This window comes from Furipterus horrens, unplaced genomic scaffold (assembly GCF_987537825.1).
Source record: "Furipterus horrens unplaced genomic scaffold, mFurHor1.1.pri manual_scaffold_2, whole genome shotgun sequence".
Taxonomy (NCBI): Eukaryota; Metazoa; Chordata; class Mammalia; order Chiroptera; family Furipteridae; genus Furipterus; species Furipterus horrens.
Window position 1 is genome coordinate 20786738 of NW_028327172.1, and position 23449 is coordinate 20810186.

At 40.6% G+C, this 23449-nt stretch overlaps 2 protein-coding genes, 1 long non-coding RNA gene and 1 pseudogene across 4 annotated transcripts in view; 1 reads left to right on the top strand and 3 right to left on the bottom strand.

The window, feature by feature from the left end:
* The window catches only part of ELF5 (E74 like ETS transcription factor 5), a 26688-nt gene extending 23948 nt beyond the window's left edge, over positions 1–2740 (top strand). For both annotated transcript variants that reach the window (XM_090262750.1, XM_090262741.1), the window contains exons 6-7: positions 677–872; positions 1379–2740. In XM_090262750.1, the coding sequence (XP_090118876.1) occupies positions 677–872; positions 1379–1475 (293 nt within the window). In that variant the 3' untranslated portion in view covers positions 1476–2740. The remainder of the gene's footprint in view (positions 1–676; positions 873–1378) is intronic.
* Positions 1–4195, bottom strand: part of LOC150017978 (uncharacterized) — a 21411-nt gene extending 17216 nt beyond the window's left edge. The window contains exon 1 of the long non-coding RNA XR_016508137.1: positions 657–4195. This is a non-coding gene — a long non-coding RNA (uncharacterized LOC150017978). The remainder of the gene's footprint in view (positions 1–656) is intronic.
* Positions 4196–5057: 862 nt separating this feature from the next.
* CAT (catalase) overlaps positions 5058–23449 on the bottom strand; it is a 39704-nt gene continuing 21312 nt past the window's right edge. Inside the window, exons 9-13 of the mRNA XM_090262770.1 lie at positions 19586–19724; positions 16755–16888; positions 7640–7747; positions 6088–6171; positions 5058–5760 (exon numbers count right to left, since the gene is read on the bottom strand). Coding sequence (XP_090118896.1) covers positions 5695–5760; positions 6088–6171; positions 7640–7747; positions 16755–16888; positions 19586–19724 — 531 coding nt within the window. The 3' untranslated portion in view covers positions 5058–5694. The remainder of the gene's footprint in view (positions 5761–6087; positions 6172–7639; positions 7748–16754; positions 16889–19585; positions 19725–23449) is intronic.
* LOC150017980 (U1 small nuclear ribonucleoprotein C pseudogene) lies at positions 11656–12158 on the bottom strand (annotated as a pseudogene).

The following is a 23449-nucleotide window of genomic DNA, read 5'->3' on the forward strand; positions in this document are numbered from 1 at the left end:
CACCATGAGTTGGCAATTCTATTGGCCTTTCCCTGAACTATGGCAGATCTTCTCAGTGCTGAAGCAGCCTGCTGGGCTTGGTTCTAACCACTGGATATGTGTTGAATCATAATCCTCTAACCTCAGCTATGAAGTAGGTACCCTTACCGTCTCATTTTTACAGACAACTAGAGAGATTACGAGTGCAGGGCTAGAAAGAGGTGAATTCACGCCCCAGTCCCAGGCAGCTGGCCTCCAGAACCAGTCCTAACCACAATATAATGGCCCAAGAGAAATACGAGCTTTTCATGAAAAATATAATTAAGATTGGTCCACCCAGACAGTTGTGGCTATGGGATCTTAATGGGATCTTAATACAACCACAGTGCCTGTCAGAAAAAAGAATGAAAAAAATTAGTTGACAGTCATTTCATTAATTCCATAAGAATTAGTCCGTGGTTCCACAGAGCAAGGAGAAGTCCACGAACCACGGTGTTGCTAGTCAGTGTCAGTCTGGTGTCCCTGTGTGTGCATTTCATAACTGCTTTACTATAAGACAGACGTTTCACAGCATTTCATCATAAGGATGGAAAATAACCCCACAGAGCAGCACTCCTTGGGTTAATGAGAAGTTATACAACTCTTAACACTAAAAATAAAAATAAAAAATTAAGTACCTTTTTTTTTCCTTCAAAAGGCCTCCAAAGTTCTCATCTATGGGAATTTGTGCGTGACCTGCTTCTATCTCCTGAAGAAAACTGTGGTATTCTGGAATGGGAAGATAGGGAGCAAGGTATTTTTCGAGTGGTTAAATCAGAAGCCCTGGCCAAGATGTGGGGACAGAGGAAGAAAAATGACAGAATGACATATGAGAAGTTGAGCAGAGCTCTGAGGTAAGTCAACAGCGTGAAATGCCACGAGCCTTCAGGCAGTTATGTAAAATGGCCACCCGTAGAACTCTAAATTGTTTTTGCAGCCTTTTTCTTGATAATCAAAAGGTCATGAGACTGCACTTCAGTTCTTAGTTATAGGTGGGATTAGTCTGTAAGTGGACACGCTGTCCTCTTCATTCTTGGCAGCATTCCCCGGGGATCACCGTGAATCTGGTCCATGTCATACACACACACACACACACACACACACACACATACAGAGAGAGAGAGAGAGAGAGAGAGAGAGAGAGAGAGAGAGAACACGTTTTGCACTGAACATGGTGAGGTTCGGGCTTCAGGATGTCTGGGAAAGGTTTAAGTGTAAGTCGATAACAGGGTGTGAAAATACCAAGGTAAACCAAAGATCCGCCTTGTCACCTGAGAAGAATAAGGAGAGAGTGTTTATGTTCTATTGTTTTTCTGGGGTACAAACCCTCCCCACACTTCTCTTTTGCTGTCTTTCACAGGTACTACTATAAAACAGGAATTTTGGAACGGGTCGACCGAAGATTAGTGTACAAATTTGGAAAAAATGCACATGGGTGGCAGGAAGACAAGCTATGATCTGCTCCATCGTCTGGCTCATGTTATGGATTTTTGTCTTTTCAAACAATCAGATTGCAATAGACATTTGAAAGTCTTGGTTTTCTTTTTTCTTTTTTTTAAACCTGCAAACGTCGTGATAAAATTTCTCCACATCTCAGCTTACATTTGGATTCAGAGTTGTTGTCTACTTGGGGTGATGGCAGCAACCCTTAAGAAAGTCTTTTTTTTTTTTAACCCAAGGGAAGGAGGGGGTGATCTTTCATGGTACCTTGAACACACACGACTTCCCTATTCCAGAGATGCAGAACCACCATAGCCAGTGCAGCTCAGAGAAAAATGATCCAGTTCTGCCTTTAGACTCAACCAGTGCTCCCATCCCCAAAACTCGAAGTTTCCACTCATTTAACTGTGGCAGTTCACAAAGAAAAAAGTGATAAGTCTGTAGTTCATGTAATAGGAGGAGGTGAGATGTAAGACAAACATACTATAGATTTTAAATCGTTCAAGTCAAATTCTGTAGAAAAGCTTCTTAATTAGTGAAAGAACTAAGCCATCAAGCTGGTCCATCATTGGATTTAGCATAGGTTAATAGTAAGTTTCTTAACCAGAACATCTTTGTGGCCACTCAGTAAACCCCCCATGGCCATCCTTCCAGAGTAACACATTTAAAGTTAGACACCTCTTAATTCTTGCTGAGCTTCTCCTACTGGTTGGGGCATCAGATAGGCAAAGACACTTGCATCAAATTCCAAATTACCACTGTTTCCATGACTCAAGATGTCAATACAATAAAATCATAATTTGTTGATTCTGACGTGGCCAAGAGATTAATCCTTTATAGAACTCGAAATGTCCTGACAACTCTGTGATGGCCAATTAAATTATGAGTTTCCTTTGTTTTGTCTTCCTCCCTGATGTGTATCAAGCTCCAGAACATATAATCTCCTTGACAGAAATAGTGACGGTGAATTTAAACCACTAAATGTTCATGGGTTAAAGTCTGCACTGACATTTCTTGTTGGTCACTGGCAGGTAAGCCATTAGTGACCTGCAACTAGGTGGGCTGCCCGAGACTTCTACTTCTCCAGAGCAGGAAGCTTCACTGGCGAGGCACTGAACCACACACAGTACTGGCTAAGGACCTCCATGCTTAAGAGTTCAACTCCAACAGTACCTTGTTTTTAAAAAATGTGAATTCCTGTAAAATAATCTATTTTTGGATTCGTGTGTTTTCCAGGTGGATATAGTTTGTAAAACTGTGAATAAAATATTTAACATGTTTAGCTGTCTCCGTATTGTTAAATTCAGCAAGTCACACCCGGCAAAGCACTGGCAACCTAAACCCACTGATGACCCTTCTCTTTTAGGAGATGGAGATTTTCAAAGCGCCCCAAAAGATGCAAGAAATACATGGAGTGATCCTACCTCCACCTTTATATCATAAGACAGAGGTTCCCCTCAGAAAAGAAATGCAAGAGCCCATGGGGCCTAAAGATATGTTTTTATTTGGGACACACATATACACAAAAATTGGGGGGCCTGTTGTTTGGAGGTTTTGTTTTGTGTTAGCTGACTTTAAAAATCAGCTTCTTAAGAAAATCAGATCTGGAAATTCTAGCTTCTCAGTGCCTGCAGCTAAGTAGAAGCTGTCGCTTTGGGCAGACCTCCAGTCACCACTTCCTTCCACATTCTAGACAGTCGCTTTGTTCTTGCACTGTTGTGCTCTGTTTCTTTCATATATCCAGAAAGCTTGCACATTCTGAGTTTGGGACCCCTGCCCTGGCCATCTAAAGAGGTAAGTGCCGTATTAATGGACTGGATCAAAGAGACAGCAGGGATAACGCCAGAGGCAGCAGGAGTAGAGGACCCGTGCATACATGGGGGCTGGCCTTCAACGGGAAGGAAAGACGAGCAGGCGGCTGTTGATGCTGACAGGCCGGAGGATTTAGGTGGAGGAAAAGATGAGGAGATTACCCTATCCTCGGTGAAATAAGGAGCTGAGACAGAGGAGGGGACACATGGGAGTTTACTGAGGAAGGAAAGACAGATTTCCACACAGTGTCCAGGGTCCACTTGAGGTTTGTGGTCAAATTTGTAAAAGGACAGGTGGCAGGGCTGCTTTGTTTGCTTCAGCTGCAGTCACCTTAGTGCAGGAGCTAAAGAAGAGGCAGATTTCCCCACGGCTGGGCTCTGGAGCAATTATGACTTTAAACTATAAAATCTAAACAGAGTAAGAATGGAAGTAATGGCACAAAGAGGGTGATGACCAGTGATGTTTCCAGTGGTGCTGAAGAACTGATGGGAGCGGAAGTCCATGAGAAACTGTTCAGATATATTCACAAGCACACGCACACGCACACATGCGCACACACTCAGCTCCAGGGTAGAGTACATTATCTCACCCTTTGACTTTGGCTTAGTCGTGTGACTTGCCTTGGCCAATGCTGGGGAGCATGCTGGACATAAAGGCTAGAAACACACCTGCCCAATTGCAATCCCAATTTCCTGAGGAAGGAAAAACAGCAGGTTTCCCTTTCTTGCATTCTTACGCTTTTGCCTTCATTACTGGCTAGCCATCACCATGGATCCCACTCTTTAATGTCACTTAAAAGGAATATAGTTAGATAGTACCTCTTAGGAAGTAAAACCTAACTGGGGAAGTGAACCTCATCAATATTTATCTTTGAAAATTACAGAAGAGGTCTCCAGAATAAAATTGGAGGCACTTCCATGTGTCAGATTTTTACATATAAGAAACATGGTAGATACATGTGATTTTAACTATCCACTTATTTTTACACTACAGGATAGAACAAAGCAGAAAATTATCTCAAAAATTCTGTCTCTCTGTTTATAACCAATATTCAAATGAGTAACCTCCTTCCCAGTGTCAAATTACATTAATTTTTATCAGTTGTTTTGTATATTTAATACTATCAAGAGATATAACTAAAGTTACTATATAGAAAGTATTCACCATTGAGTACAAATGGGTAAATTTACTTTCTATGTGTATAAATATAACAGCTTCCAATCACACTCAAATATAGGAGGAATTTAGGCAAGAGAATTTGACAAGAGAATAAAGTGTGAGCTAAAAGACTGAGTCTGTATTTACTAGTGGTCTAATGCTTTCCTGCAGCCCAAGATCTCAGGACATTCCTAAGAGTTAAATACAAAATAGTTTTGAAGCTCTGAGATGAAGAGAATAAGGATTTAAGGAAAACAGGTTTTCATTTAGTACTCAGGACTTACCTTTAAAGTGTTCCCCCTGATTTTTCAAGTATGACAGGCAAATATGAATATAAAACAGAAAACAAAACTTGGGTTTCTGAGCCCTTCTTCTATAAACTCATACGCAGATAGGGAAGTGAGCTAAGTAATTTTCGAAGTTGGGAAATTTGCTATTTTCACAATAGAATTAAAGTTCTCATCCCCAGAGTCTAAAGGCTACTGATTTAAGCAAATAACATAGAATCCTCATGATATTGGTATTTTCAATCTTAAGAGTAAGCATCTGATAACAGATGATATTCGGATTCAGAGTTTGGTGGAAGAGTCCAAGTTATATATGGAGCTGAAAGAAATCAAATACCACTCTTCTATTCTAATGTACAGATTATTTTATTGTAAAAATGTAATAATTACAAATCATTCTGTTGTAAAATCAATGCTATATTGGCATAAATGTTTTTTTAAAACCTGATTAATTCCAAGAAGAAAAAGGCATTAAGCCATGATGGTATTCAAAAGACACTAAGGCATTAAATGTGTTTTTCCTATAAGGAACTTAGAAAAATTAAGTTTCTGAGTGGATTATCTTTATCTTTTCTTCAGATATAATTACAACCATATTTTTATATAATGGGCCATGAGATGATATTTAAACATCCTCATTTCACCAAAATTTTGTCTTATGAAATAAAATTATATTTCTGCTAGAAACTTTCATTCTAGTCATTTTAAGTGAAGATTCCAACCAACTGTCAAAAGCAAATACTTGATTCTTTTAAATGATTGTTAAGCCCTAACCTTCATTTTCCCCTAGGGAAGTAGCATTAAAAGCCATTATTACATTATTTGTTATCAAAACCTGGATTATCATTTTAAAGACTTGCATTTGCACATCTAGCGCAGGAGAATCTTCTATCCAGCGGTGAGTGGATTACAGGTGTGAATAGCATGCTTTGCTTCACACAGGTGGAGAAAATGCAGCACCTGATCAGGGCTCGAACCCTCACAGGTTAGCTTTCTCCCTTGCAGCCAAGTGAGACCCATGCTGCACAAAGGTGTGAATCGCATTCTGTTCAAAAAAAAACAAGACCAGCAGATTAATGAACTCATTTGGCAGTAGCAACTTGGTATTTACCTTAGCTTTAATTTGTGCTCCACTGAAAATAATAACAACTCAGAACTCATTCACCTTAGCCTATCTCCTATTGTCCAGAGCTAAAATGAAGAGCATGTGTTTTGCAGATGAGTCTTTTATATCGCAAGTGAGTTTCTGAACAGCTGCTTAATCAGTCTAAGAGGTGTCCCTGAGACGAATCATCCAAAAAGGACACCAAACTATGCCTAGTCTAATCCAGGACATGCACGCTCTGCCTCAGCCAGGCTGCGCGGGGCCCACCTTAGGTTTCTCAGCGTTGTATTTGTCCAGAAGAGCCTGGATGCGGGCCCCGTAGTCAGGATGGACGTCACTGAAGTTCTTGACCTGAAAATAAATGTCAACATTACCTCAGTCCCTACCAGGCCATTCCCCAGTGTGTGTGTCATGGTGGTGCCTCCAGGTGAGGAAGGACGCTCCTCGGGAAGGAGAACCACACAGTGATTGCGACACAGAGTAGGACTGGAGGTCCAGGGAAAACTCTGACATATACTAAACAACCTTCTGAGCACGTCCACCCCCGTAAGATGAGAAGACGGCTTCACCGACCTCACAGACTATGAGAGAAAAATGCATTTGAGACAAACCATACTGACTGCATGTCAAGAGCTGACCTCAGAATAACTCAAGTTACAGTGATTTGTATTAAGAAACAGGCCCAGACACTGCCTGAATTTAAAGTATACAAAGTCATTGCCACTTGCTGGGCAATTCCACACACTTCAAACAGGAATCCCCAATCATGGGCCAGGCCCAAAGAGCAGCAGGAATATACAGCAGGCAGGGCATCATAAATATACATATGAAGCCTTACAGCTTCAGCATATGTGAGAAGTATGCCAAGAATTCCTCCTTACAAGCGGTCTTAATCATTCTCATCGGTAAGATAAGAAAAAACCTGCCCAAGCTACCTCACAGAGCAACTGTCGGGCTCTCTGCTGGAGACAGCTGTAAGTAAATGCATATCTCTGTCTCCAGCAAAGGTTTAAACAGTGCCACAAAGATTTCAAGGAATATTTTTACAAACACACTCATAAAAGGTAGTTTCAGACATAAAACTCTGCCTACAAAGGAAGTGCCCAGCCTGCTGGTACCTCTCTCCAGGCCTTCAAACGCACCCCAGACAGCTGCTAGCCCAGCAGCCCCTGTGAGCACAGAAATCAGCAAACCAAGAGACAAGAAAATAGTGGAGCTTCCTAATTTTACAAGACGCTCAGCCCCATGGCAGGCCAGAAAACCACTAGGAAGGAAACGTCACACAGCACAATGAGCTGCCACCAGAGAGACGTGGCACCTTAGCTCAAAAGTTCAGCCTGACTTTTGGAAGCAGCTCAGTTCTCACCCCAGAAAATGTGCAAGTTTCCCACTGCCTCTGAAGGAGGGTCAGTGTCACGACACTCAGTGGATAGACAGGCTTGAAACCACAAAAACATAATCTGAATTTTTTATCATCCAAATTCAAAGCAAAATTGTGACAGGACCCACATTTCAATATCGAACATGATTCTCTCTCACAGAACTTGGCCGCAGTCGAATGAAACAATATAGGAAAGAATTCACCCTGAACTCAAATAATAATTACACATTGGACAAAGAGCTAAGGACCAATGGATATGCCATATCCAATGGAGAGAAAGTAATCAGAGGTTGATTGGGGCTTAATTCAAATTTAAGTGCCCTTAGCGCGAGTATCATAAAATAGAAAGGACACTTCCTTTTAAGGGCTCTCTCACACAGCTGCACTCTCTTCTCTGGCCAGCAGATGTCACCCTTCAGCTTCCACAGCGCCACTCACCGCTTTCTTCTGGATGAAAAGCTGTGCATCTTTCAGATGGCCGGCAATGTTCTCACACAGGCGTCTCCTCTCCTCTTCATTCAGCACGCTCGTATAGAATGCCCGCACCTGCTCAATGAAAACACACCTTTTGAGACAACATGGATGCAACTGGAGAGTATTGTGCTTAGTGAAATGAGCCAGCCGGGCGAAAGACAAATACCGTGTGACCTCATCTAATACAAAAACCTAACGAACAAAACAAACGAGCAAAATAGAACCAGAAGCATGGAAACAAGGAACAGACCGACAGCGACAAGAAGGGAAGGGGGAGGGGAGAAGGGGGGAAAAGAAGGGGAAGGGTCTAGTCAAGGAACCAGCATAAATGGCCCATGGACAGGGACAACAGGGTGGGAACTGACTGAGAGAGGGGGGAGGTGGACAGGGCAGGGGAGAGCAATGGGGGTGGGGGGGGATGGGACAACTGTAATAGAACAAGTTTTTTAAAAATGAAAGAAAAAGTGAGAAAAATCAAGTAACCATTTTGTCACAGACAAAACTCACCCAAGATGCTACTTTTGAAATGAAAAAATGAGACTTCCATTTACGTAAGAATGAAAGATTTTAGAATTTAAGAATTTTAAATTATAGTTAAAAGTGTTATTTGTGTTGAGTTCCCACTTTTTGTTTTATTTTAAGCAAAACAGGAGGAATTCAGTTGTCGATAGTAGCTCCTAATTGCTATTCAATAATACCCTTTGTAGTCACTAACAAATCTTTTAAATACAAAGCAACACAGCCTACAGTGAAAAATCTCACCACATTCTTAATACTGACAAGTCCAGAATGTGGAACCTACCATCAAATGTAAAGTTAGCACCACACAACCTTTGTTCAATTCTGTACCCAGAAGCACCTAATGGATTAGGAAAAAACCCTAATCCATTAATACATAGCATTAGTTATTCAAAAGATTTCCTGGAGAAGATAGGTGTTAATAGTGATATTTTCCTCAGATTATTGGGTTTACCTATAAAATCAATAGCAACAGATTAAAATAAAAAATAGGAGCTAAGTATCATGTATGAGTCCTAATAGCCTCTGCTCATTTCTGAAATCAACCATTTCTATGGTATAAGGTATAATTTTATTCTAACATTTCATTCATGCATTCATTCATTCAACAAATACTTATTGAGTACCATGCTATTCTATATATTATTCTATTAATGTTTATAAAGTCCAAAAATATCCAGTTATCCAAAGTATCAAATTTATAAATATTGAGGTATTCATAGCTTTTCTAAGTTATGAAATAGGCCATAATAGTTTTATTTTTATTTTAAGCAAAGTTTAAATCTGATACAAACTTTAGAAATCAGACTTTGATATTAACACAATCCAAAGTATCACATGTTGGGAATTTCCTCAGATCTGTCTCCAATTCACTAATTTTTCTCTTCAGCTGTATATAATGTATTATTTACATACCCATTGAGTCACTGTATCTGTTGGATTTTTATTTCAAAGATTGTGTTTTTTATCTCTAGAAATTTGTTTGGTTCTTTTTCAAATCTACCTGCTTTTGTTTTCCCACATCCTACCCTTGTGTTATGGGTAATATTTTCTTCTGTACCTCCTTGAATGCTGTACACATACTTCCTTTAAATCCTCTCTTAGATTAGTCTATCATGTATAGTTCTCCCATCTACTGCAAGTGCCATTTTTCAGGGCACTGGATTTCCTTCTATGTGATTTTTCCATGGGACTAATTTTCAACAGGAGTTATCTTCTGCAAAAGTTCCAAATGTGTCTGAGTTGTGACGGTATCTTCATGTGGTAAACTTTTCTCACCACATTGGCAGAGGCCTAACGAAGTTCACTAATTCACTTGCTTCTCAGTTCAGGGCTTCCTTATGACCCTAAGTAACAAGAATGCAGGGACCTCACCTGAGCATAGCATAGGAGAAAGACCCCCAACTTTTCAGGATTGATTTCTTTCATCTGGAGCCCACACGCTTCCAAGATGCATCCTCAGCCTGGCAGGTAGTTTTTCCAACCAAGTGCCAGTTCCTGGTTCTCATCAATATGTCAAGAGCTGACTTCTAGCTCTCTGCAATACATGAAGCCTGAGGCCTCAACACTTAGCCCGCTGGAGGTATAAAATCTTAGTAAGATGTAAATAGGGTTTGGTTGTCCCCATGAGAAAAACTCATATACCTTCAATGTTCACACACTACTCTGATTTCTTTCTCATTTCTGGGAGCTGGAGGTTGAGCTTTCTTGTTTGTTAACTCAACTACATTTTTTAATTTTAATTTTTAATCTAACATGTATGTGTGAGAAGTAGAAGATAGTCCTATTATGTCACCTCAATCTACTGTGTTGGCCAAAAAGTTCATTTAGTTTTTTCTGTACGATGGCTCTAGTAGCACTTGGTTGTCTTTAACGTCATTTGAACCAATTTTATTAGACTGTATTGTGATAGCTGTCATATCAGCATGCATTTAAGAAGAACTTATCAAGATTGGTAAAGTTTTGTGCAGCCATTTTAATATTGGAGATGGAAGAAGATTATGTAACATTTTCAGCATATTATGCTTTATTATTTCAAAAAAGGTAAAAATGCAACTGAAACACAAAAAGAAGATTCGTGTAGTGTATGAAGAAGATGTTGTGACTGATCGAACATGTCAAAAGTGGTTTGTGAAGTTTCTTGTACTATTGACATTTTGGCAAAATGGTTCTTTGCTGTGGGGCTGTCTTAAGCACTGGAAGACATTTAACAGCACCCCTGGCCTCTACCCACTAGAAGCCAATAGTGGGAGAGAGCTGACACGCTCAAAATATCCAAATCAATAGTTATTGGTGAAAATAAAAAATGTGCCTTTTATTTTACAGATAAAACTAAACAAACGTTTTGGCCAATCCAATACCACATTCAACTAAAAGAAATTTGTTCCCGAAATTCCAGTGGTATGCTGCAGCCAGCTTGCTCATGAAAGCAAATTGTCAAGTTTTTAGGAATTCTGTGACTTGTTAGACACAGCAATTATTAAAATTAGGTTATATAAACTTACAATAAATTGCATTACAAACACAAGTAATAAGCCCTCAAAACATACCACTTCCTAATTATTAAGTATTACCTATATTCTTGATATTACTCTTGATACACAGAGAAGGAAAACTCTGACTCCAAAAAACCTCCGCTGCCTTGCGGCATACCTCTTCAGGGGAAAGGCTAAGGGAGTAAACCCCGACAGAAAATCCGGAGCCGGAGTCCCTAAGGCGGTTTGACGTTGTAGTCAACACCGGCAACTCCTGCGGCGCACCTGAAGCCAAGCTGTATTGACTCCGTCTTTCCCTTGGACCCTTCAGCTGCGAAGAGAGGGGGGGTCTGCTGCATGGGCAACAGCAGACCCTCCATATCACCCTGCCCAGGCTCTGTAGCTTCAGCTTCAGCTTCACTGGAGAGGACACTCCAGCGTCATCGCAAGATGTCGATTCAACACGGGAGAAGACAGATACCGTGTCACTCCCGAGTCGGACTGCACAGCCATTCTTGGCGGTGCAGATAGACTCTTAAGAAGCTACACCATCGTCTCTCGAGACGGACGGCTGCCGACGACGACGACGACGACGACTCTTGATACAGAGATACTACTGTTCTCTATGGCAGAAATACTATATCAAAGTGGGACAGTGAACATCACTTCCCAATGCCACAGATTCAGTGACATCACATTGGTAGCTTGAAAGCATCTCTGGGAAATATTTTCATTATATGAGAGTCAGAGTTCTTCCTTATTCTTTTTTTTAGATAACAGAATTCACCATTTTCACATTTCACAATACAAACAACAACAAAAAAATTTTGTCCCACTACTCCCCTCCAAAACTATTCTCTCTGATAGGAAAGGGAGTGAGTCTTCTTTGTCATGCTGTTAGGGAACATCCCGATTCACAGCACCACGATCTCCTGGTGAAGTAGAACAAGTAATATAAAACTGATAGAAAGGGGCTCCCCTCTCTCCTTATCTGTCTGGTCGAGTCATTCTGGGCCAAGTGGGCACCATCATGGGACGGGCAGGAGGTCTCATCACTGGTGGCCCAGGCATCATTGGCATGTGCCCTCCCATAGATGGCCTCATTCCAGGAGCAGGTCCCACTGGCATCATCCCAGGAGGAGGAGGACCCATCATTGGCATAATGGGAGGGCCCCCCATATGGGGTGCTGGCATCATACCAGGGCAAGGAGGACCCAGAAGACTAGGGGAGGTGGAATCATTGCCCCTGCAGGAGGAGGAACAGAGAATGGAGTAGGAAGCATCTTTCCTTGCTGAAATGCTGCAGTTGTTTTGTCAATCAGGCTCTGGGCCTGCTCTTCCATCCATTTCTGATAGTAGTCTTTCACATTCTCTTTGTGCTTCCTACCACTGCAGTGTGCCCTTCTCACAGATGGAGAGTCACAGGTGAGGTATGTATCGCAGCAGTCACAATAAAACCTGGGCATGTTGTTGTGCAGGCCGTTGGCCACTCCGTCTTACCAACACTTGGTATGATCGGGCTTTTTAATTCTAGCCCCTCTGGTGTGTATCTAGAAGTATTTCTCTGTGGTTTTATTTTTTATGTCCTAGAGAGGCAAACTGCCTTTCCACGTGTTTTTCAACTATCTAGATATCCTCTTTTATTTTTTTAAGTATATTTCATTGATTATGTTGTTACAGTAGTTCTAATTCTTTCCCCCTTTGCTCCCCTCTGCCCAGTACCCACCTTTCCTCTAGAAATCCCACCCCACTTAGTTCATGTCCATGGGTCCTGCATATAAGTTCTTTGACTTCACACTTTCCTATATTATTCTTAACATCTCCCTGTCTATTTTGTACCAATTATGCTTCTTAGTCCCTGCACCATTTCCCCATTTCTCCCCGTCCCCCCTCCCAGCTGATAACCATCCAAATGATCCCCATACCTATGATTCTGTTCCTATTCTGGTTTGCTTAGTTGGATTTTGTTTTTATTTTTTAGAATCAGTTGTTGATAGTTGTGAATTTGTTGTCATTTTAATATTCATAGTTTTGATCTTATTTTTCTTAAATAAGTCCCTTTGACATTTCATATAATAACAGCTTGGTGATGATGAACTCCTTTAGCTTCACCTTGTCTGGGAAGCACTTCATCTGCCCTTCCATTCTAAATGATAGCTTTGCTGGATAGAGTAATCTTAGTTGTAGGTTGCTTTTCATCACATTGAATACTGCTTGCCAGTCCCTTCCTGCCTGCAAAATGTCCTCTGAGAAATCAGCTGATAGCCCTATAGGCACCCCCCTATAGGCAACTCTCCACTTCTCTCTTGCTGCCCACAGGACTCTCTCTTTATCTTTCACCTTTGGCATCTCAATCATGATGTGTCCTGGTGTGGTCCCCTCTGGGTCCAGCTCGCCTGTGACCCTCCGTGCTTCCCAAACCTGTATGTCCATCTCCTTTGCAAAATTCGGGAAGTTTTCCTCATTTTTTTCAATTCTTGCTTCCTCATTCTGCACTGATTGACTGTTTTTTTCTTCCTTATGTTCCAAATCATTGATCTGAACCTTGCTTTTCTCCCCTTCACCATTGGTTTTGTGTGGATTTTCCTTCACTTAGCATAGCCTTCACTTCTTCTCTTATGCATCTGCCATACTCAAGCATATCTGTCAAGCCTGTGAGCATCTTTATCACCAGCATTTTGAATTCTGCATCTGTTAGGTTGTCTATCTCCTCATCTGTTAGATTGGCTATCTCCTCGTCCCTTAGTTCTCCCACTGGAACCTTGATCCATTCCCCCTTTTGGGCCATACTTCTCTGTCTCCTCATTCTGACAGGCTCCTGTGTTTGTTTGCCTTCGTGTTCCAGGTAGAGCTGTTGCTCCTATTACATTGTAAGGGGGGGAGCCTTAGGGATTTGTCAGTACAAGGTGACCTATTTCACCAAGTTGTGGCATTGTATGTGTGTGTGTGGGGGGGTCCAAGTGGGAACAATGCCACCTGCCCAGCACTCACCCCTTTTCCAGGCACCTCTCCCACTTCCACACCGGACTGGCACCCCTCTAGCTGCTGCTGTGGCCATCGTTCCCAAAGTGGGTTGTTCTGCGGATGTTCTAGGACCGTGGGGTCCCTTTAAACAAGCGGACTCTGCTGAGACCGGCAGTTTCTGCCTCCACCCCAACCCCCACTGGTTTGTACAGTCAGAGGCAATGAGGCTTGATTTTCCCCAGTGCTGGGACCATGGGCTGCGAGGTCTGCTGAGGAGCTGGGAACGTTCCCCAGGTGTCCCTCCTGACTTTTTAAAACATGTGACTGCGCTTTCTGCTGGCCTGCTGCTGCTCTGCTGCTGCCGCCACCACACCGTGTCCTCTCCTCCCCGGCTCCGCCCCATCTGGATGAGTATTTCTTCTTTATAATTTTGTTTGCTGGAGTTCCATGCAGTTTGATATTCTGGAACTTCTGGTTGTTTCTAGTTTTGAGGTAATTGTATTTCTTCTTAGTTGTGGAAGGAGACACAGCGTGTCTGTCTATGCCTCCATCTTGGCCGGAAGTCTAGATATCCTCTTTTGTAAAGTGTCTATTCAAGTCTCTTGACAGTTGTTCTATTTGTCTGTCTTTTTCTTATTGCTCTGTAGTTCTTCATACAACCTGTACATGAGTCATCTGTTAGGTGAATCGAAATACATTCTCTCACTCTGTGGCTTGCCTTTTCAATCTCTAAATGGCATCCTATAATAAAAAGAAGTTCTTTTTCTCTTCATGAGCTAGTCTTGATAATACCTACTGCTCTATGTTCCAGTTTACTAATACTCTCGTCAGTTGTGTTTAATCTCCTTTTAAACCCATTTACTAAATTGTTAATTTCAGTTGTTGTATTTTCCAGTTCAGTGTGTCCATTCGATTCTTACTGTATAAAGTTCTTTTGTTAAATTCTCCATGTTGTCATCTATTTTCTTGAACATATTAACCACAGTTCTATTAAAACATGTATCTGACCATTCCATTATCTGGATCTCCAGTAGGTTTGTTTCTGCCCTCTTCATTTTCAGTCATGAGGTCTTACGTGTTGGGTAGGCCTGGTAATTACTGAATGCTGGTCATTTGATGTGAAAAAATGTAGAGATAATTTGAGGCCCTACTTTCCTCCAAATAGTTATGTTAGCTTCTGGCACACAGGCAGGATAAAACGAGGTCATCTTAATCCAGACTGAGAGTAAGATGACGCAAAGCTGTATCTTAGTTTTGGGGAAGGTGAGTTTATTTCAGGTATTCTTTATTCTTAGGCTCTGCCATTAGGGATTTCAGCTGAAAGCCTGGATGTTAACTGAAGGCCTACTCCTTCTCAGGCCCTGAAATCCAATTTTTATCCCTCCAGACCCATAAAAATGCTGTAAATTCTGCTCAGCCTCTTGGCTAATGCTTACAAAGTAATAAATGCCTTATTAGAAAGAACACCAAATGCCAAGCTCACATCTCTGCAATACTTTTCTGTCCAAGATTTTGGTTCCTCAAACCCTTGTTGCTTTATTAGCTTTCCAAAGCCTTCAAACAGATGCTTTTTGTATTCCATCTAGCTTCCCAATACCCTCCATGAAAGGTTAGGTCTGATACAAGCTAGTCTGCCATAAGCCACAAATGGAAGTCCAAGTGAATCATTTTTAAGAGTATAAGTCTGGACCTTCTTATTTAGTTCCCATGTGACTCTTACTATTATAGGATTATGCTATAAACCTACAAGCAGTATCATGACTGCTGGAAAACATGAGTTCTATATAGTGACAAGAAAATCTCACAAAAAATAGGATTATCTAATAATTTTTCATATGTAAGCAATAGCCTCATTATTTAAATTAATTTTTGCAGAGGTTATATTTACTAGTTTAACACTGAAATAGACCTCCTTAGGTCAACTTTTTTGAGAGGCAGGAATTGTAATATACTTTGTATTACCTGCATACCAAGGATAATGCCATTACTATGAAAGGCCTTTCAAGAGATGTTTAATTTCTATTAAATATGGCCTATATCCTACAAGTATCTTCTTTTTTATAGGCACATATATATGTAAACACGTAAGTGCCTTTCAAATAAAGATATCATCACAGTAAATTAATTCATATATATATATAAGTATATTTTACTTGAAACCCACATTTACAAAATGAGAAAGTAGAAATCGGTCCTATTCTCATTTTAATACTAAGTTTAACACCAACTACCCAAGCAGGGGTATAGGACAGCTACACTTTGTAACTTTTTTCTTCTCTTGTGTGTGGTATAAGTTGCACTGAACACTTGAAGGAAGAGGCTGCCCTTCAAAGTCGAAGGGCCTCTCTTGCTGCAGCCACTGAAAGGACAGCCCCTAGGTAGCCACAGGTCATTGGAAAGAGGACGGGTAATTGACCCAGGGCAGTTACCCATGAGCTTGCCAAAGGTGAGTTGAGGCAACATAGAATGAAAAGATGAGTCAAGTCAATGTGACACTCTCTTTCCACAGTCTCATACAAAAGTCATGAGAGAAGTAAAAGAAGTCCAAAAATAATAATAACATATGGAGAAAGATGCCATAAAGAAGGGTTGGGCCATGGCCATAGCAAAGTCTCAGCAATGTTAAAACAGGAGCTATGAGGCAAAGAGGAGACAAGTATCAGAAAGCAGGTACAGAAGACAGAGAGAGGTAGCAGAGTCCTCTGAATGGGAAGCCTTACAGTGGAAACACCTACATTCTTGCTACTGAGGCTCCTAGAGCTAATCTGAACCCAGCTCTAGTCCCTTAAATCTGTCAGTCCTGCCCAGATTCTTACAGTCGGCTGCACTTATGCTTTCCTTGCCCATTTCTTAGATTTCCATGAAACCACTCCTCCCCCAATGGTTCCCACCTTATCCCTTCAATAATATTTAGAGGAACTGGAATGAGCCATATCTTGAACTAAAAGAGCAGACTAACACCGCTCTTCAATTCCATCTAAAAAAGGGACCAATTTATGATTAGAGGTGTCCTCCCTGAATTCAATTTAAAACATATAGAGACTTGGACAGGGAGGGACATCAGCAGACATCGAGAAGTAGAATGATTAAGGGACTCCCAGAGCAGACAAAGAAGCCACTACCTGAGTGACGTTATCATCATCGGCAGTGTTGTAGCGCCGTATGTCCCCAGAATACCGGGTGCTGTGTTCCATGGCGTACTTCTGCTGCTGTTCGGGAGCACTAAAGCTATTGGGGTAGTAATTGGGAGCACCACCTTTAAAGGCAAACCACACAGATTCACTCAGGGAGATTTGAAAAAGGAAGTCTACAAACTATATATATACACACACACAGTCACACATATACATACATATGTACACACATATACATGTTATGCACATGTTATGTTTAATGCACCATATTTACCTACAACACCCCAATTCTTAGAGAATACTGCCATCTTCCAAATGCTCGCATGGGCTCTCTCACTCTGTGTCTTAATGAAAAGATCTCAAATTCCCCTTGAACACTTCAAATGATCTAATCTGTGAAATCTGATGCTTGCCAGTACAAATAAATTTATACAGGCTTGATTTGATACCCACAGAAAATGAGACCCAAAGACACATTTCAAATTTTAGGATTTCTTGTAGGCTTAGGCTCTATTCAAACACTGAATCACAGAATTCTTGGGAGCAACTCAAAGTTCTAGCTCTGCTCTTTCAATGACTGAGCCCTGAGATCTTAACTGCTGCGAAGTCACATGTCATTAGTGGTATATCTGGGATCAGAATTCTGGGTTTCTTCATCTCTTCCCTTTCAGTATATATTCCCACTATATACTTCACTTTTTGTTAAAGGTTGGTATCTCTCCTTTATTGATTTTGACTTTATTCAATTCTAGCTTCACTTTTACTTCCCTCCACAGATAAGTAAAAAAGGAATTTTTAAAACTTTGATACTTCAAATACATCAGTACTCATTTATCTAGACTTCTAAGGAAAAAGTATATAATCAAAACATTTTTTATGGCTTCTGGGAAAAATATAAAGCCTTTTTTATTTCATTTTGGCATATTTATTTTCCTAACTATACTCTTCTTTGGCTGATATGAGCAGAAGCTTAATTATCTGAGCACACATTGCCTAAAAGGACTGGCCTAGAAACATTCAGTGATTCGAACAAACCAGTCTAGGGCTGGAATTTTACCCAGCACAGTGCCTGACTAGATTATCCAGAGTGGATAAACAAGAGGTGCTTACTAATCACATTTATCAAGGTACCAAGTTCACATAGGAAGAGGGAGGACAGCATACTATTATGGAGCCCAATCATTAGCTAAAGAAATGCATTCTAGGTCAACCACATCTATACGAAGAGCAAAGTGCTCCAATAACCAGCCTCCACAGTGGTTTTCTGCATTAAGTATGAGCTCTTTGAAATGTGCCTAGTTGAGTAATTTTTCAATTCTATTTCCAAATAAGCTCTGGCCTTTACTCAAAGTGAGAGTTATCTTCAAGTCATTGACTGTTGGAAACTATTGAGCACTTTCTTTGGACTTTAAGAGCACAGCCCAAATGCTTTGCTTTCAAAACAAGAAGGCAAAAAGTATATCATATGTATAATACACCACTATAATGGTAAATATGAAGCAATTACTTATTAATGAAGTTCCAAAATACACATGAACTTCTAAAAAAAAATCACTTTAGGAAAAAAAGGCAGAAGACAGACACAAGATCAGCAACTTTGAGCAATAATGCCCTCCATAATCCTTAGAAGGCAGAAATACGGTAACCAACTAATATAACCAGTTTGTGAGCATGTAAACTTGTTAAATACATGGGAAGGGCTTAGTGATAATAGTAACAAATGTAAGGTCCAAAATTATATATACAAAATAATCTTAAGTGTATAAAAAATATACACAGAAAAGACTGGCAAGAAATATAGCAAAATGTAAGAGGTGTGGCCTTTGGGTGTTGGGACTAAAATCGGGTTTTTCTTCTCCCTTCTCTTTTTACCTTATAGTTTCCGAATTCCCTTTACAGCACATGTGTTATTTTTATCATAGAAAAATTAATTGTGTTTCAATACAGACATCTAGGGCTATAAATATGACTGAATAGTAAAATTTCTGAAAGGATCAATGTAAGCAGCCTATTACTAAAACACGTGTCCTAAATAGGAAAAAAAAAACAGAAACTAAGATCTATATTAAACTATGGAATATTAAAAGGAAAAAACATTAACTAAACATTCCCTAATTAGAACAATTAGAAATAGAAGCTATTTATACATGGTACCCAAAAGTGTAGTTAAAAGAAAAAACCCGTAAATTTGATAAATGGGTTCCAAAAAACAAAAATGCAGTAGTTTCATCTCATCAGTTGATTTATATGACTTCAGCTATATTCACTCAACAAAAAACAATGTGGGAGAATCCCTTGATTTGCTCTGCATCCTCTATTTCTAACCGACCCCAACCCCTCCAAATGCTAACAAGCCTTGCTCCCCCATGGGCCTGGCAGAAGTGCAAAGAAGCATAAACCATGAACTCTTGGCTTTTGGACTTCCAAGATTCTAAGTCCTGGTAATTTAAAGAATTGTCCACTTGTGAAGAGTCTTTAAAACTTAACCCCTCTGTTAGATGCTACTCTACTATAATCAGTGTGAAAGTTCTTTCTCGCTGTCTTTCACTATAGGATGGAAAACAAGTAAAATCAGAGGTGGAACTCTCCATAAGACATATAAAATATTTAGATAATAGTATGGAGAGTCCTCAGGCAGTTAAAACCTTCATTGCTGGGCAAAAATCACATGGTTGGCAGGAGCACCTGTGGAGCACCTCCCAGACAGAGCACGAGGTCCCATGGGGCCAGACCGACAACCCCCGGCCTGCTGCCCTGCCCTCCGCTCAGCAGTGCCCTCTGCCCTCCCAGCAGGAGCCAAGTGGCTTAGGCCCACCTACCCTGGTTGTCGAGCACGGCCATGGGGCCATCACGCTGGTAGTTGGCCACGCGAGCACGGAAGGGACAGTTGACAGGTATCTGAAGATAGTTGGGTCCCAGGCGGTGGCGGTGAGTGTCAGGATAGGAAAAAAGGCGGCCCTATAGTCAAAAATGAAACAGACATTGTGTGCACTGACAAAAAGAAACAAATTTCTACAAAACCAACTGTACAGTAAATTATACAAAAAGCAACTCTCGTGTTGCATTCTAATTTGTATCAGAAACACTTTAGAGCTCTGAGACTTTCTAGATATAAACAAAGTACTACACAAAGAAAGTCTTGATTCAGAATGATGGCCCTACAATGCCACAGGTCCTGAATCAAAGATTAAATTATGTTAAATATACTAAGGCAACATGGTAAGCATTTTAAAAGTTCTTCCAGTTAATGTTGAAACAAAAAGCTTTCACCAACTCTGCATTAATCTTAGCATCCAACTATTTAAATATTCTTATTATTGAAAGCTCTACTCTGTAAGCAGTCTTCTTTCATTGATTTTATCACTGAATTTGAATCTGAGTTATTATTATATCCTTAACTCTATGAGCCAAAATAAAAATCAAGTCAAACAGAGCAACTTATGAAATTATTTTGTACCAAATCACTCATACCAATGTATGCTTAATACAGTCTCATTATTCTGTCAATAATTTGCTTTTAGCTCAGGGACTTCCCTCCCACAATCATTTCAAACAGCCTAGGGTAATATATAGACGACTGGTCATGCAGCCATGGCTGAGATCCATTAATAGTTTGGAAGCTGAGTGCCTCCTTTAGCTCAAAATAGACCAAGTTGGGCTCTAAATTTACCAACAGGACAAAAGAAACTACTGAGCCTTAACAGCACCTGGATGTAGTGTCTATCAATTAATTCTGCTTTTGTGTCACCTTGTGGTTATAGAGCAAACCTGCCCCACCTACAGGTGGAGAGCCAAGGCTGGGAAATTGACACAGCAAGGCCATCCTGTGACATCAGCTTGCATCTAGGCCTCACCCACGTCCCTGTGCCTACCTCCCTTGCTGGACCTGGGTCAGAGAGCAAAACAGAGCTCTCCCACCCAAGCAATCAGGCCAGTTTCTCCACTCCTGGAAAACTGCAGAGTATGGGGGTGAAGAAAGACTGCACCTGCATCATCGGGTACTCGGGGACAGTCTCTCAGTGATTACACTATTTTGTGTTTTCACCATGGTTTGCCTTAACACTTTGGATAACAAACTTCTAAGATTTATTAACGTGGCCTTGCTGAAAGGTAACTGACAACACCGGCCATTATTATACACCTAGAACCAACCCCACGTGCTCATTAGCTCTCATCAGAGTCATTTCAAAGTCCTTCTGACTGGCTCCTCACTCCCAGTCCCTCCTCCAACAACATCATTTCACATATTCCTGCCAAAATAATCTTCCTAAGGCCCCATGCAGATTACATTGCTTACATACTGCAAAAACCTTAAACAACTCCTCACTGATCATTAAATGGTGAAATAAGTACCATAGCCCTTCCCTGCATGACCCCTAACATGCTTTGTGGCACAAGAATTCACAGCTAAATGACCTATGAAGTTGTAGAAAAAAACTAGGCTAGAAACTAGTATCTTAACTGAACCTAACAAAGCTCTTTCAAACATTTTTTAAAACTCAAATATATATATTAAGATAGCACATAAATTTTATAATGTTTGCCATAACTGAAATTAATACTAATAGAAATTATATAATTTACTCATATAACTCAATTCATTAATAGAATTATAGGGTTTCCATTTATCATCCTTTTTCAGAACTCTCCTCCCCCGTTTCAATGAGCTGCCTCACACATTTGTTTTTTGTTGGTGTAGAGAATATGTATTTGCTGTGTGGTCCTCTCCCCCAGGCTTAGTCCTCTATCCAAAGCTTCACTGCTCTTCCAACTGTATAACTCAGTTTTGCTCACTGCCTCCAGGTCTCACTGTGGTCCCAGAGACCCATGGTGACCTGGCTTCTTGTGAAAAGCTTTTGGGTGACCTTCTATTCCTGAGCCCATTCCCTCAATGCCAGGGTTCTGCAGTCTTAGCTCTACCCAGGACAATTTAGTGCCCTGGCAAATCCCAGTAAGCACTCTTTCACGCAATTCAGCTCCATTCCAACCTCTAGACCAGAGAGGTTCAGGGCCCAGGGTCACACTGTCTTGGCTTCCTCTACACCCCAGTTTCAATGTGGCTACTTCTGTTCATCCTCTGTAATCTGCTTGACTTCCCTTTTCTATTCCCAAACCACAGATCCCTCACCTTCTATTTATCACCAACCAGAATAATTCCACTTCATATACACCAGATCACATTTCTCAAAAATGAAGAAACTTTTCTTTTCCTAGAAGGAACAACTGTACAAACTTCTACTCAAGCATTCAGATCCTCTGTAATATGCTCAGTGTAACCACTCTTCTTCCCGAGTGACTATTTACAGTTTAAATATACCAAACACAGCCCACCTTAGTGCCTATACAGTAGTCCCTCTCTATATTGTGGTTCACTTATCACGGCCTCACTGTATCGTGGGATTTTTTAAATTATATTTAATTATTTATTGCAGATTTTTCGCTATAGCACGGGATTTTGTGGTACTGTATACGTATGTTGTTAAAGTTACATAGATTTAAGAGTGTAGAATATGTTTAAGAACATAAGCAGTGTTTATAAAAGTGTGGAAAAGGTTAATAAGGGACTGGGAACGGTTTATAAGTGTGTGGGAAGGGTTTATAACGCCTCAAAATATATATAAATACTAAAATAAATGTAAGGTTCCTACTTCGCAGATTTTCACCTTTAGCGGGAGGGGGGAGGGGAGAGGGGTCTAGAACATAATACCCACGATAAGTGAGGGAATACTGTACTCATCTCCCTCTCCTGCCCCATTTTACCTCTGAGGAAAATCAAAATCCTATCCATTCTTCAAAAGCCATCTCAAATGCTGCCTCATTCTCAAAACTCTGTCATCATCTCCTATCAGACAAGATTTCTCCTGATTCAGCACAGCATTCTGCCTTACACTATAGTTATCTTGTGTTTTCACATGTTACAGCCGCCAGAACAGTCTACCACACACGTAGATAGGTATTCAATCTACATTAGTTAATAATATAACTAAAATAAATGAAAAACTTATTTCCTATAAATGCCTCAGATGTTCCCACTGTCGAAGCAAGAAAGTTATTATTAAATGAAACAGGGGACTCATAGTTTGCCTCCAAGGAGTGGCACCTGAACTAGTCACATGCTTATGTTCGAAGCAGCCGTCAGTCGCTGCAGTCTGACCCCGGGGAATAACCTTTAACCTGGGTTTCACGATCATAGGCCGAAAACAAAAAACATTGATTTACTCAATAATTATTAAGCCAGTTATTTTTCTACCAATGTCTAGTCCAAAGAAGAATTTTCACTCTGTACACGAGAGAGCACATTGGAGCGTGATGAAAAGGTACCGAATGCCTAGGAACATTCAAGACAAATGGTCACTGCCTGTAGTCCCTGACGACGTAAGTGTAGTTTGTAAAAAACCATGTCCGGGCCTCTTTTTACAGATGGAAAAAAGTCAAGCATCACCATGGAAGAGGAAATAAATAAAATTATGTTGACCAAGGTATTATAATGAATTAAAAATACTCCCTGTTGTCAGTTACAGACTGAACAAAGAGTGCTTTCTTTAAAAATACCTGAGGCATTTCTAATATAACTTCTTTTCAATTAAGGGACTAAATGTCAGTCTTAACATACTGAGGGACTTTACTACGAAATTTGGCTTATACTGCAATGACCACCTCCAAATGTTTCAGTCAGTCCCTCA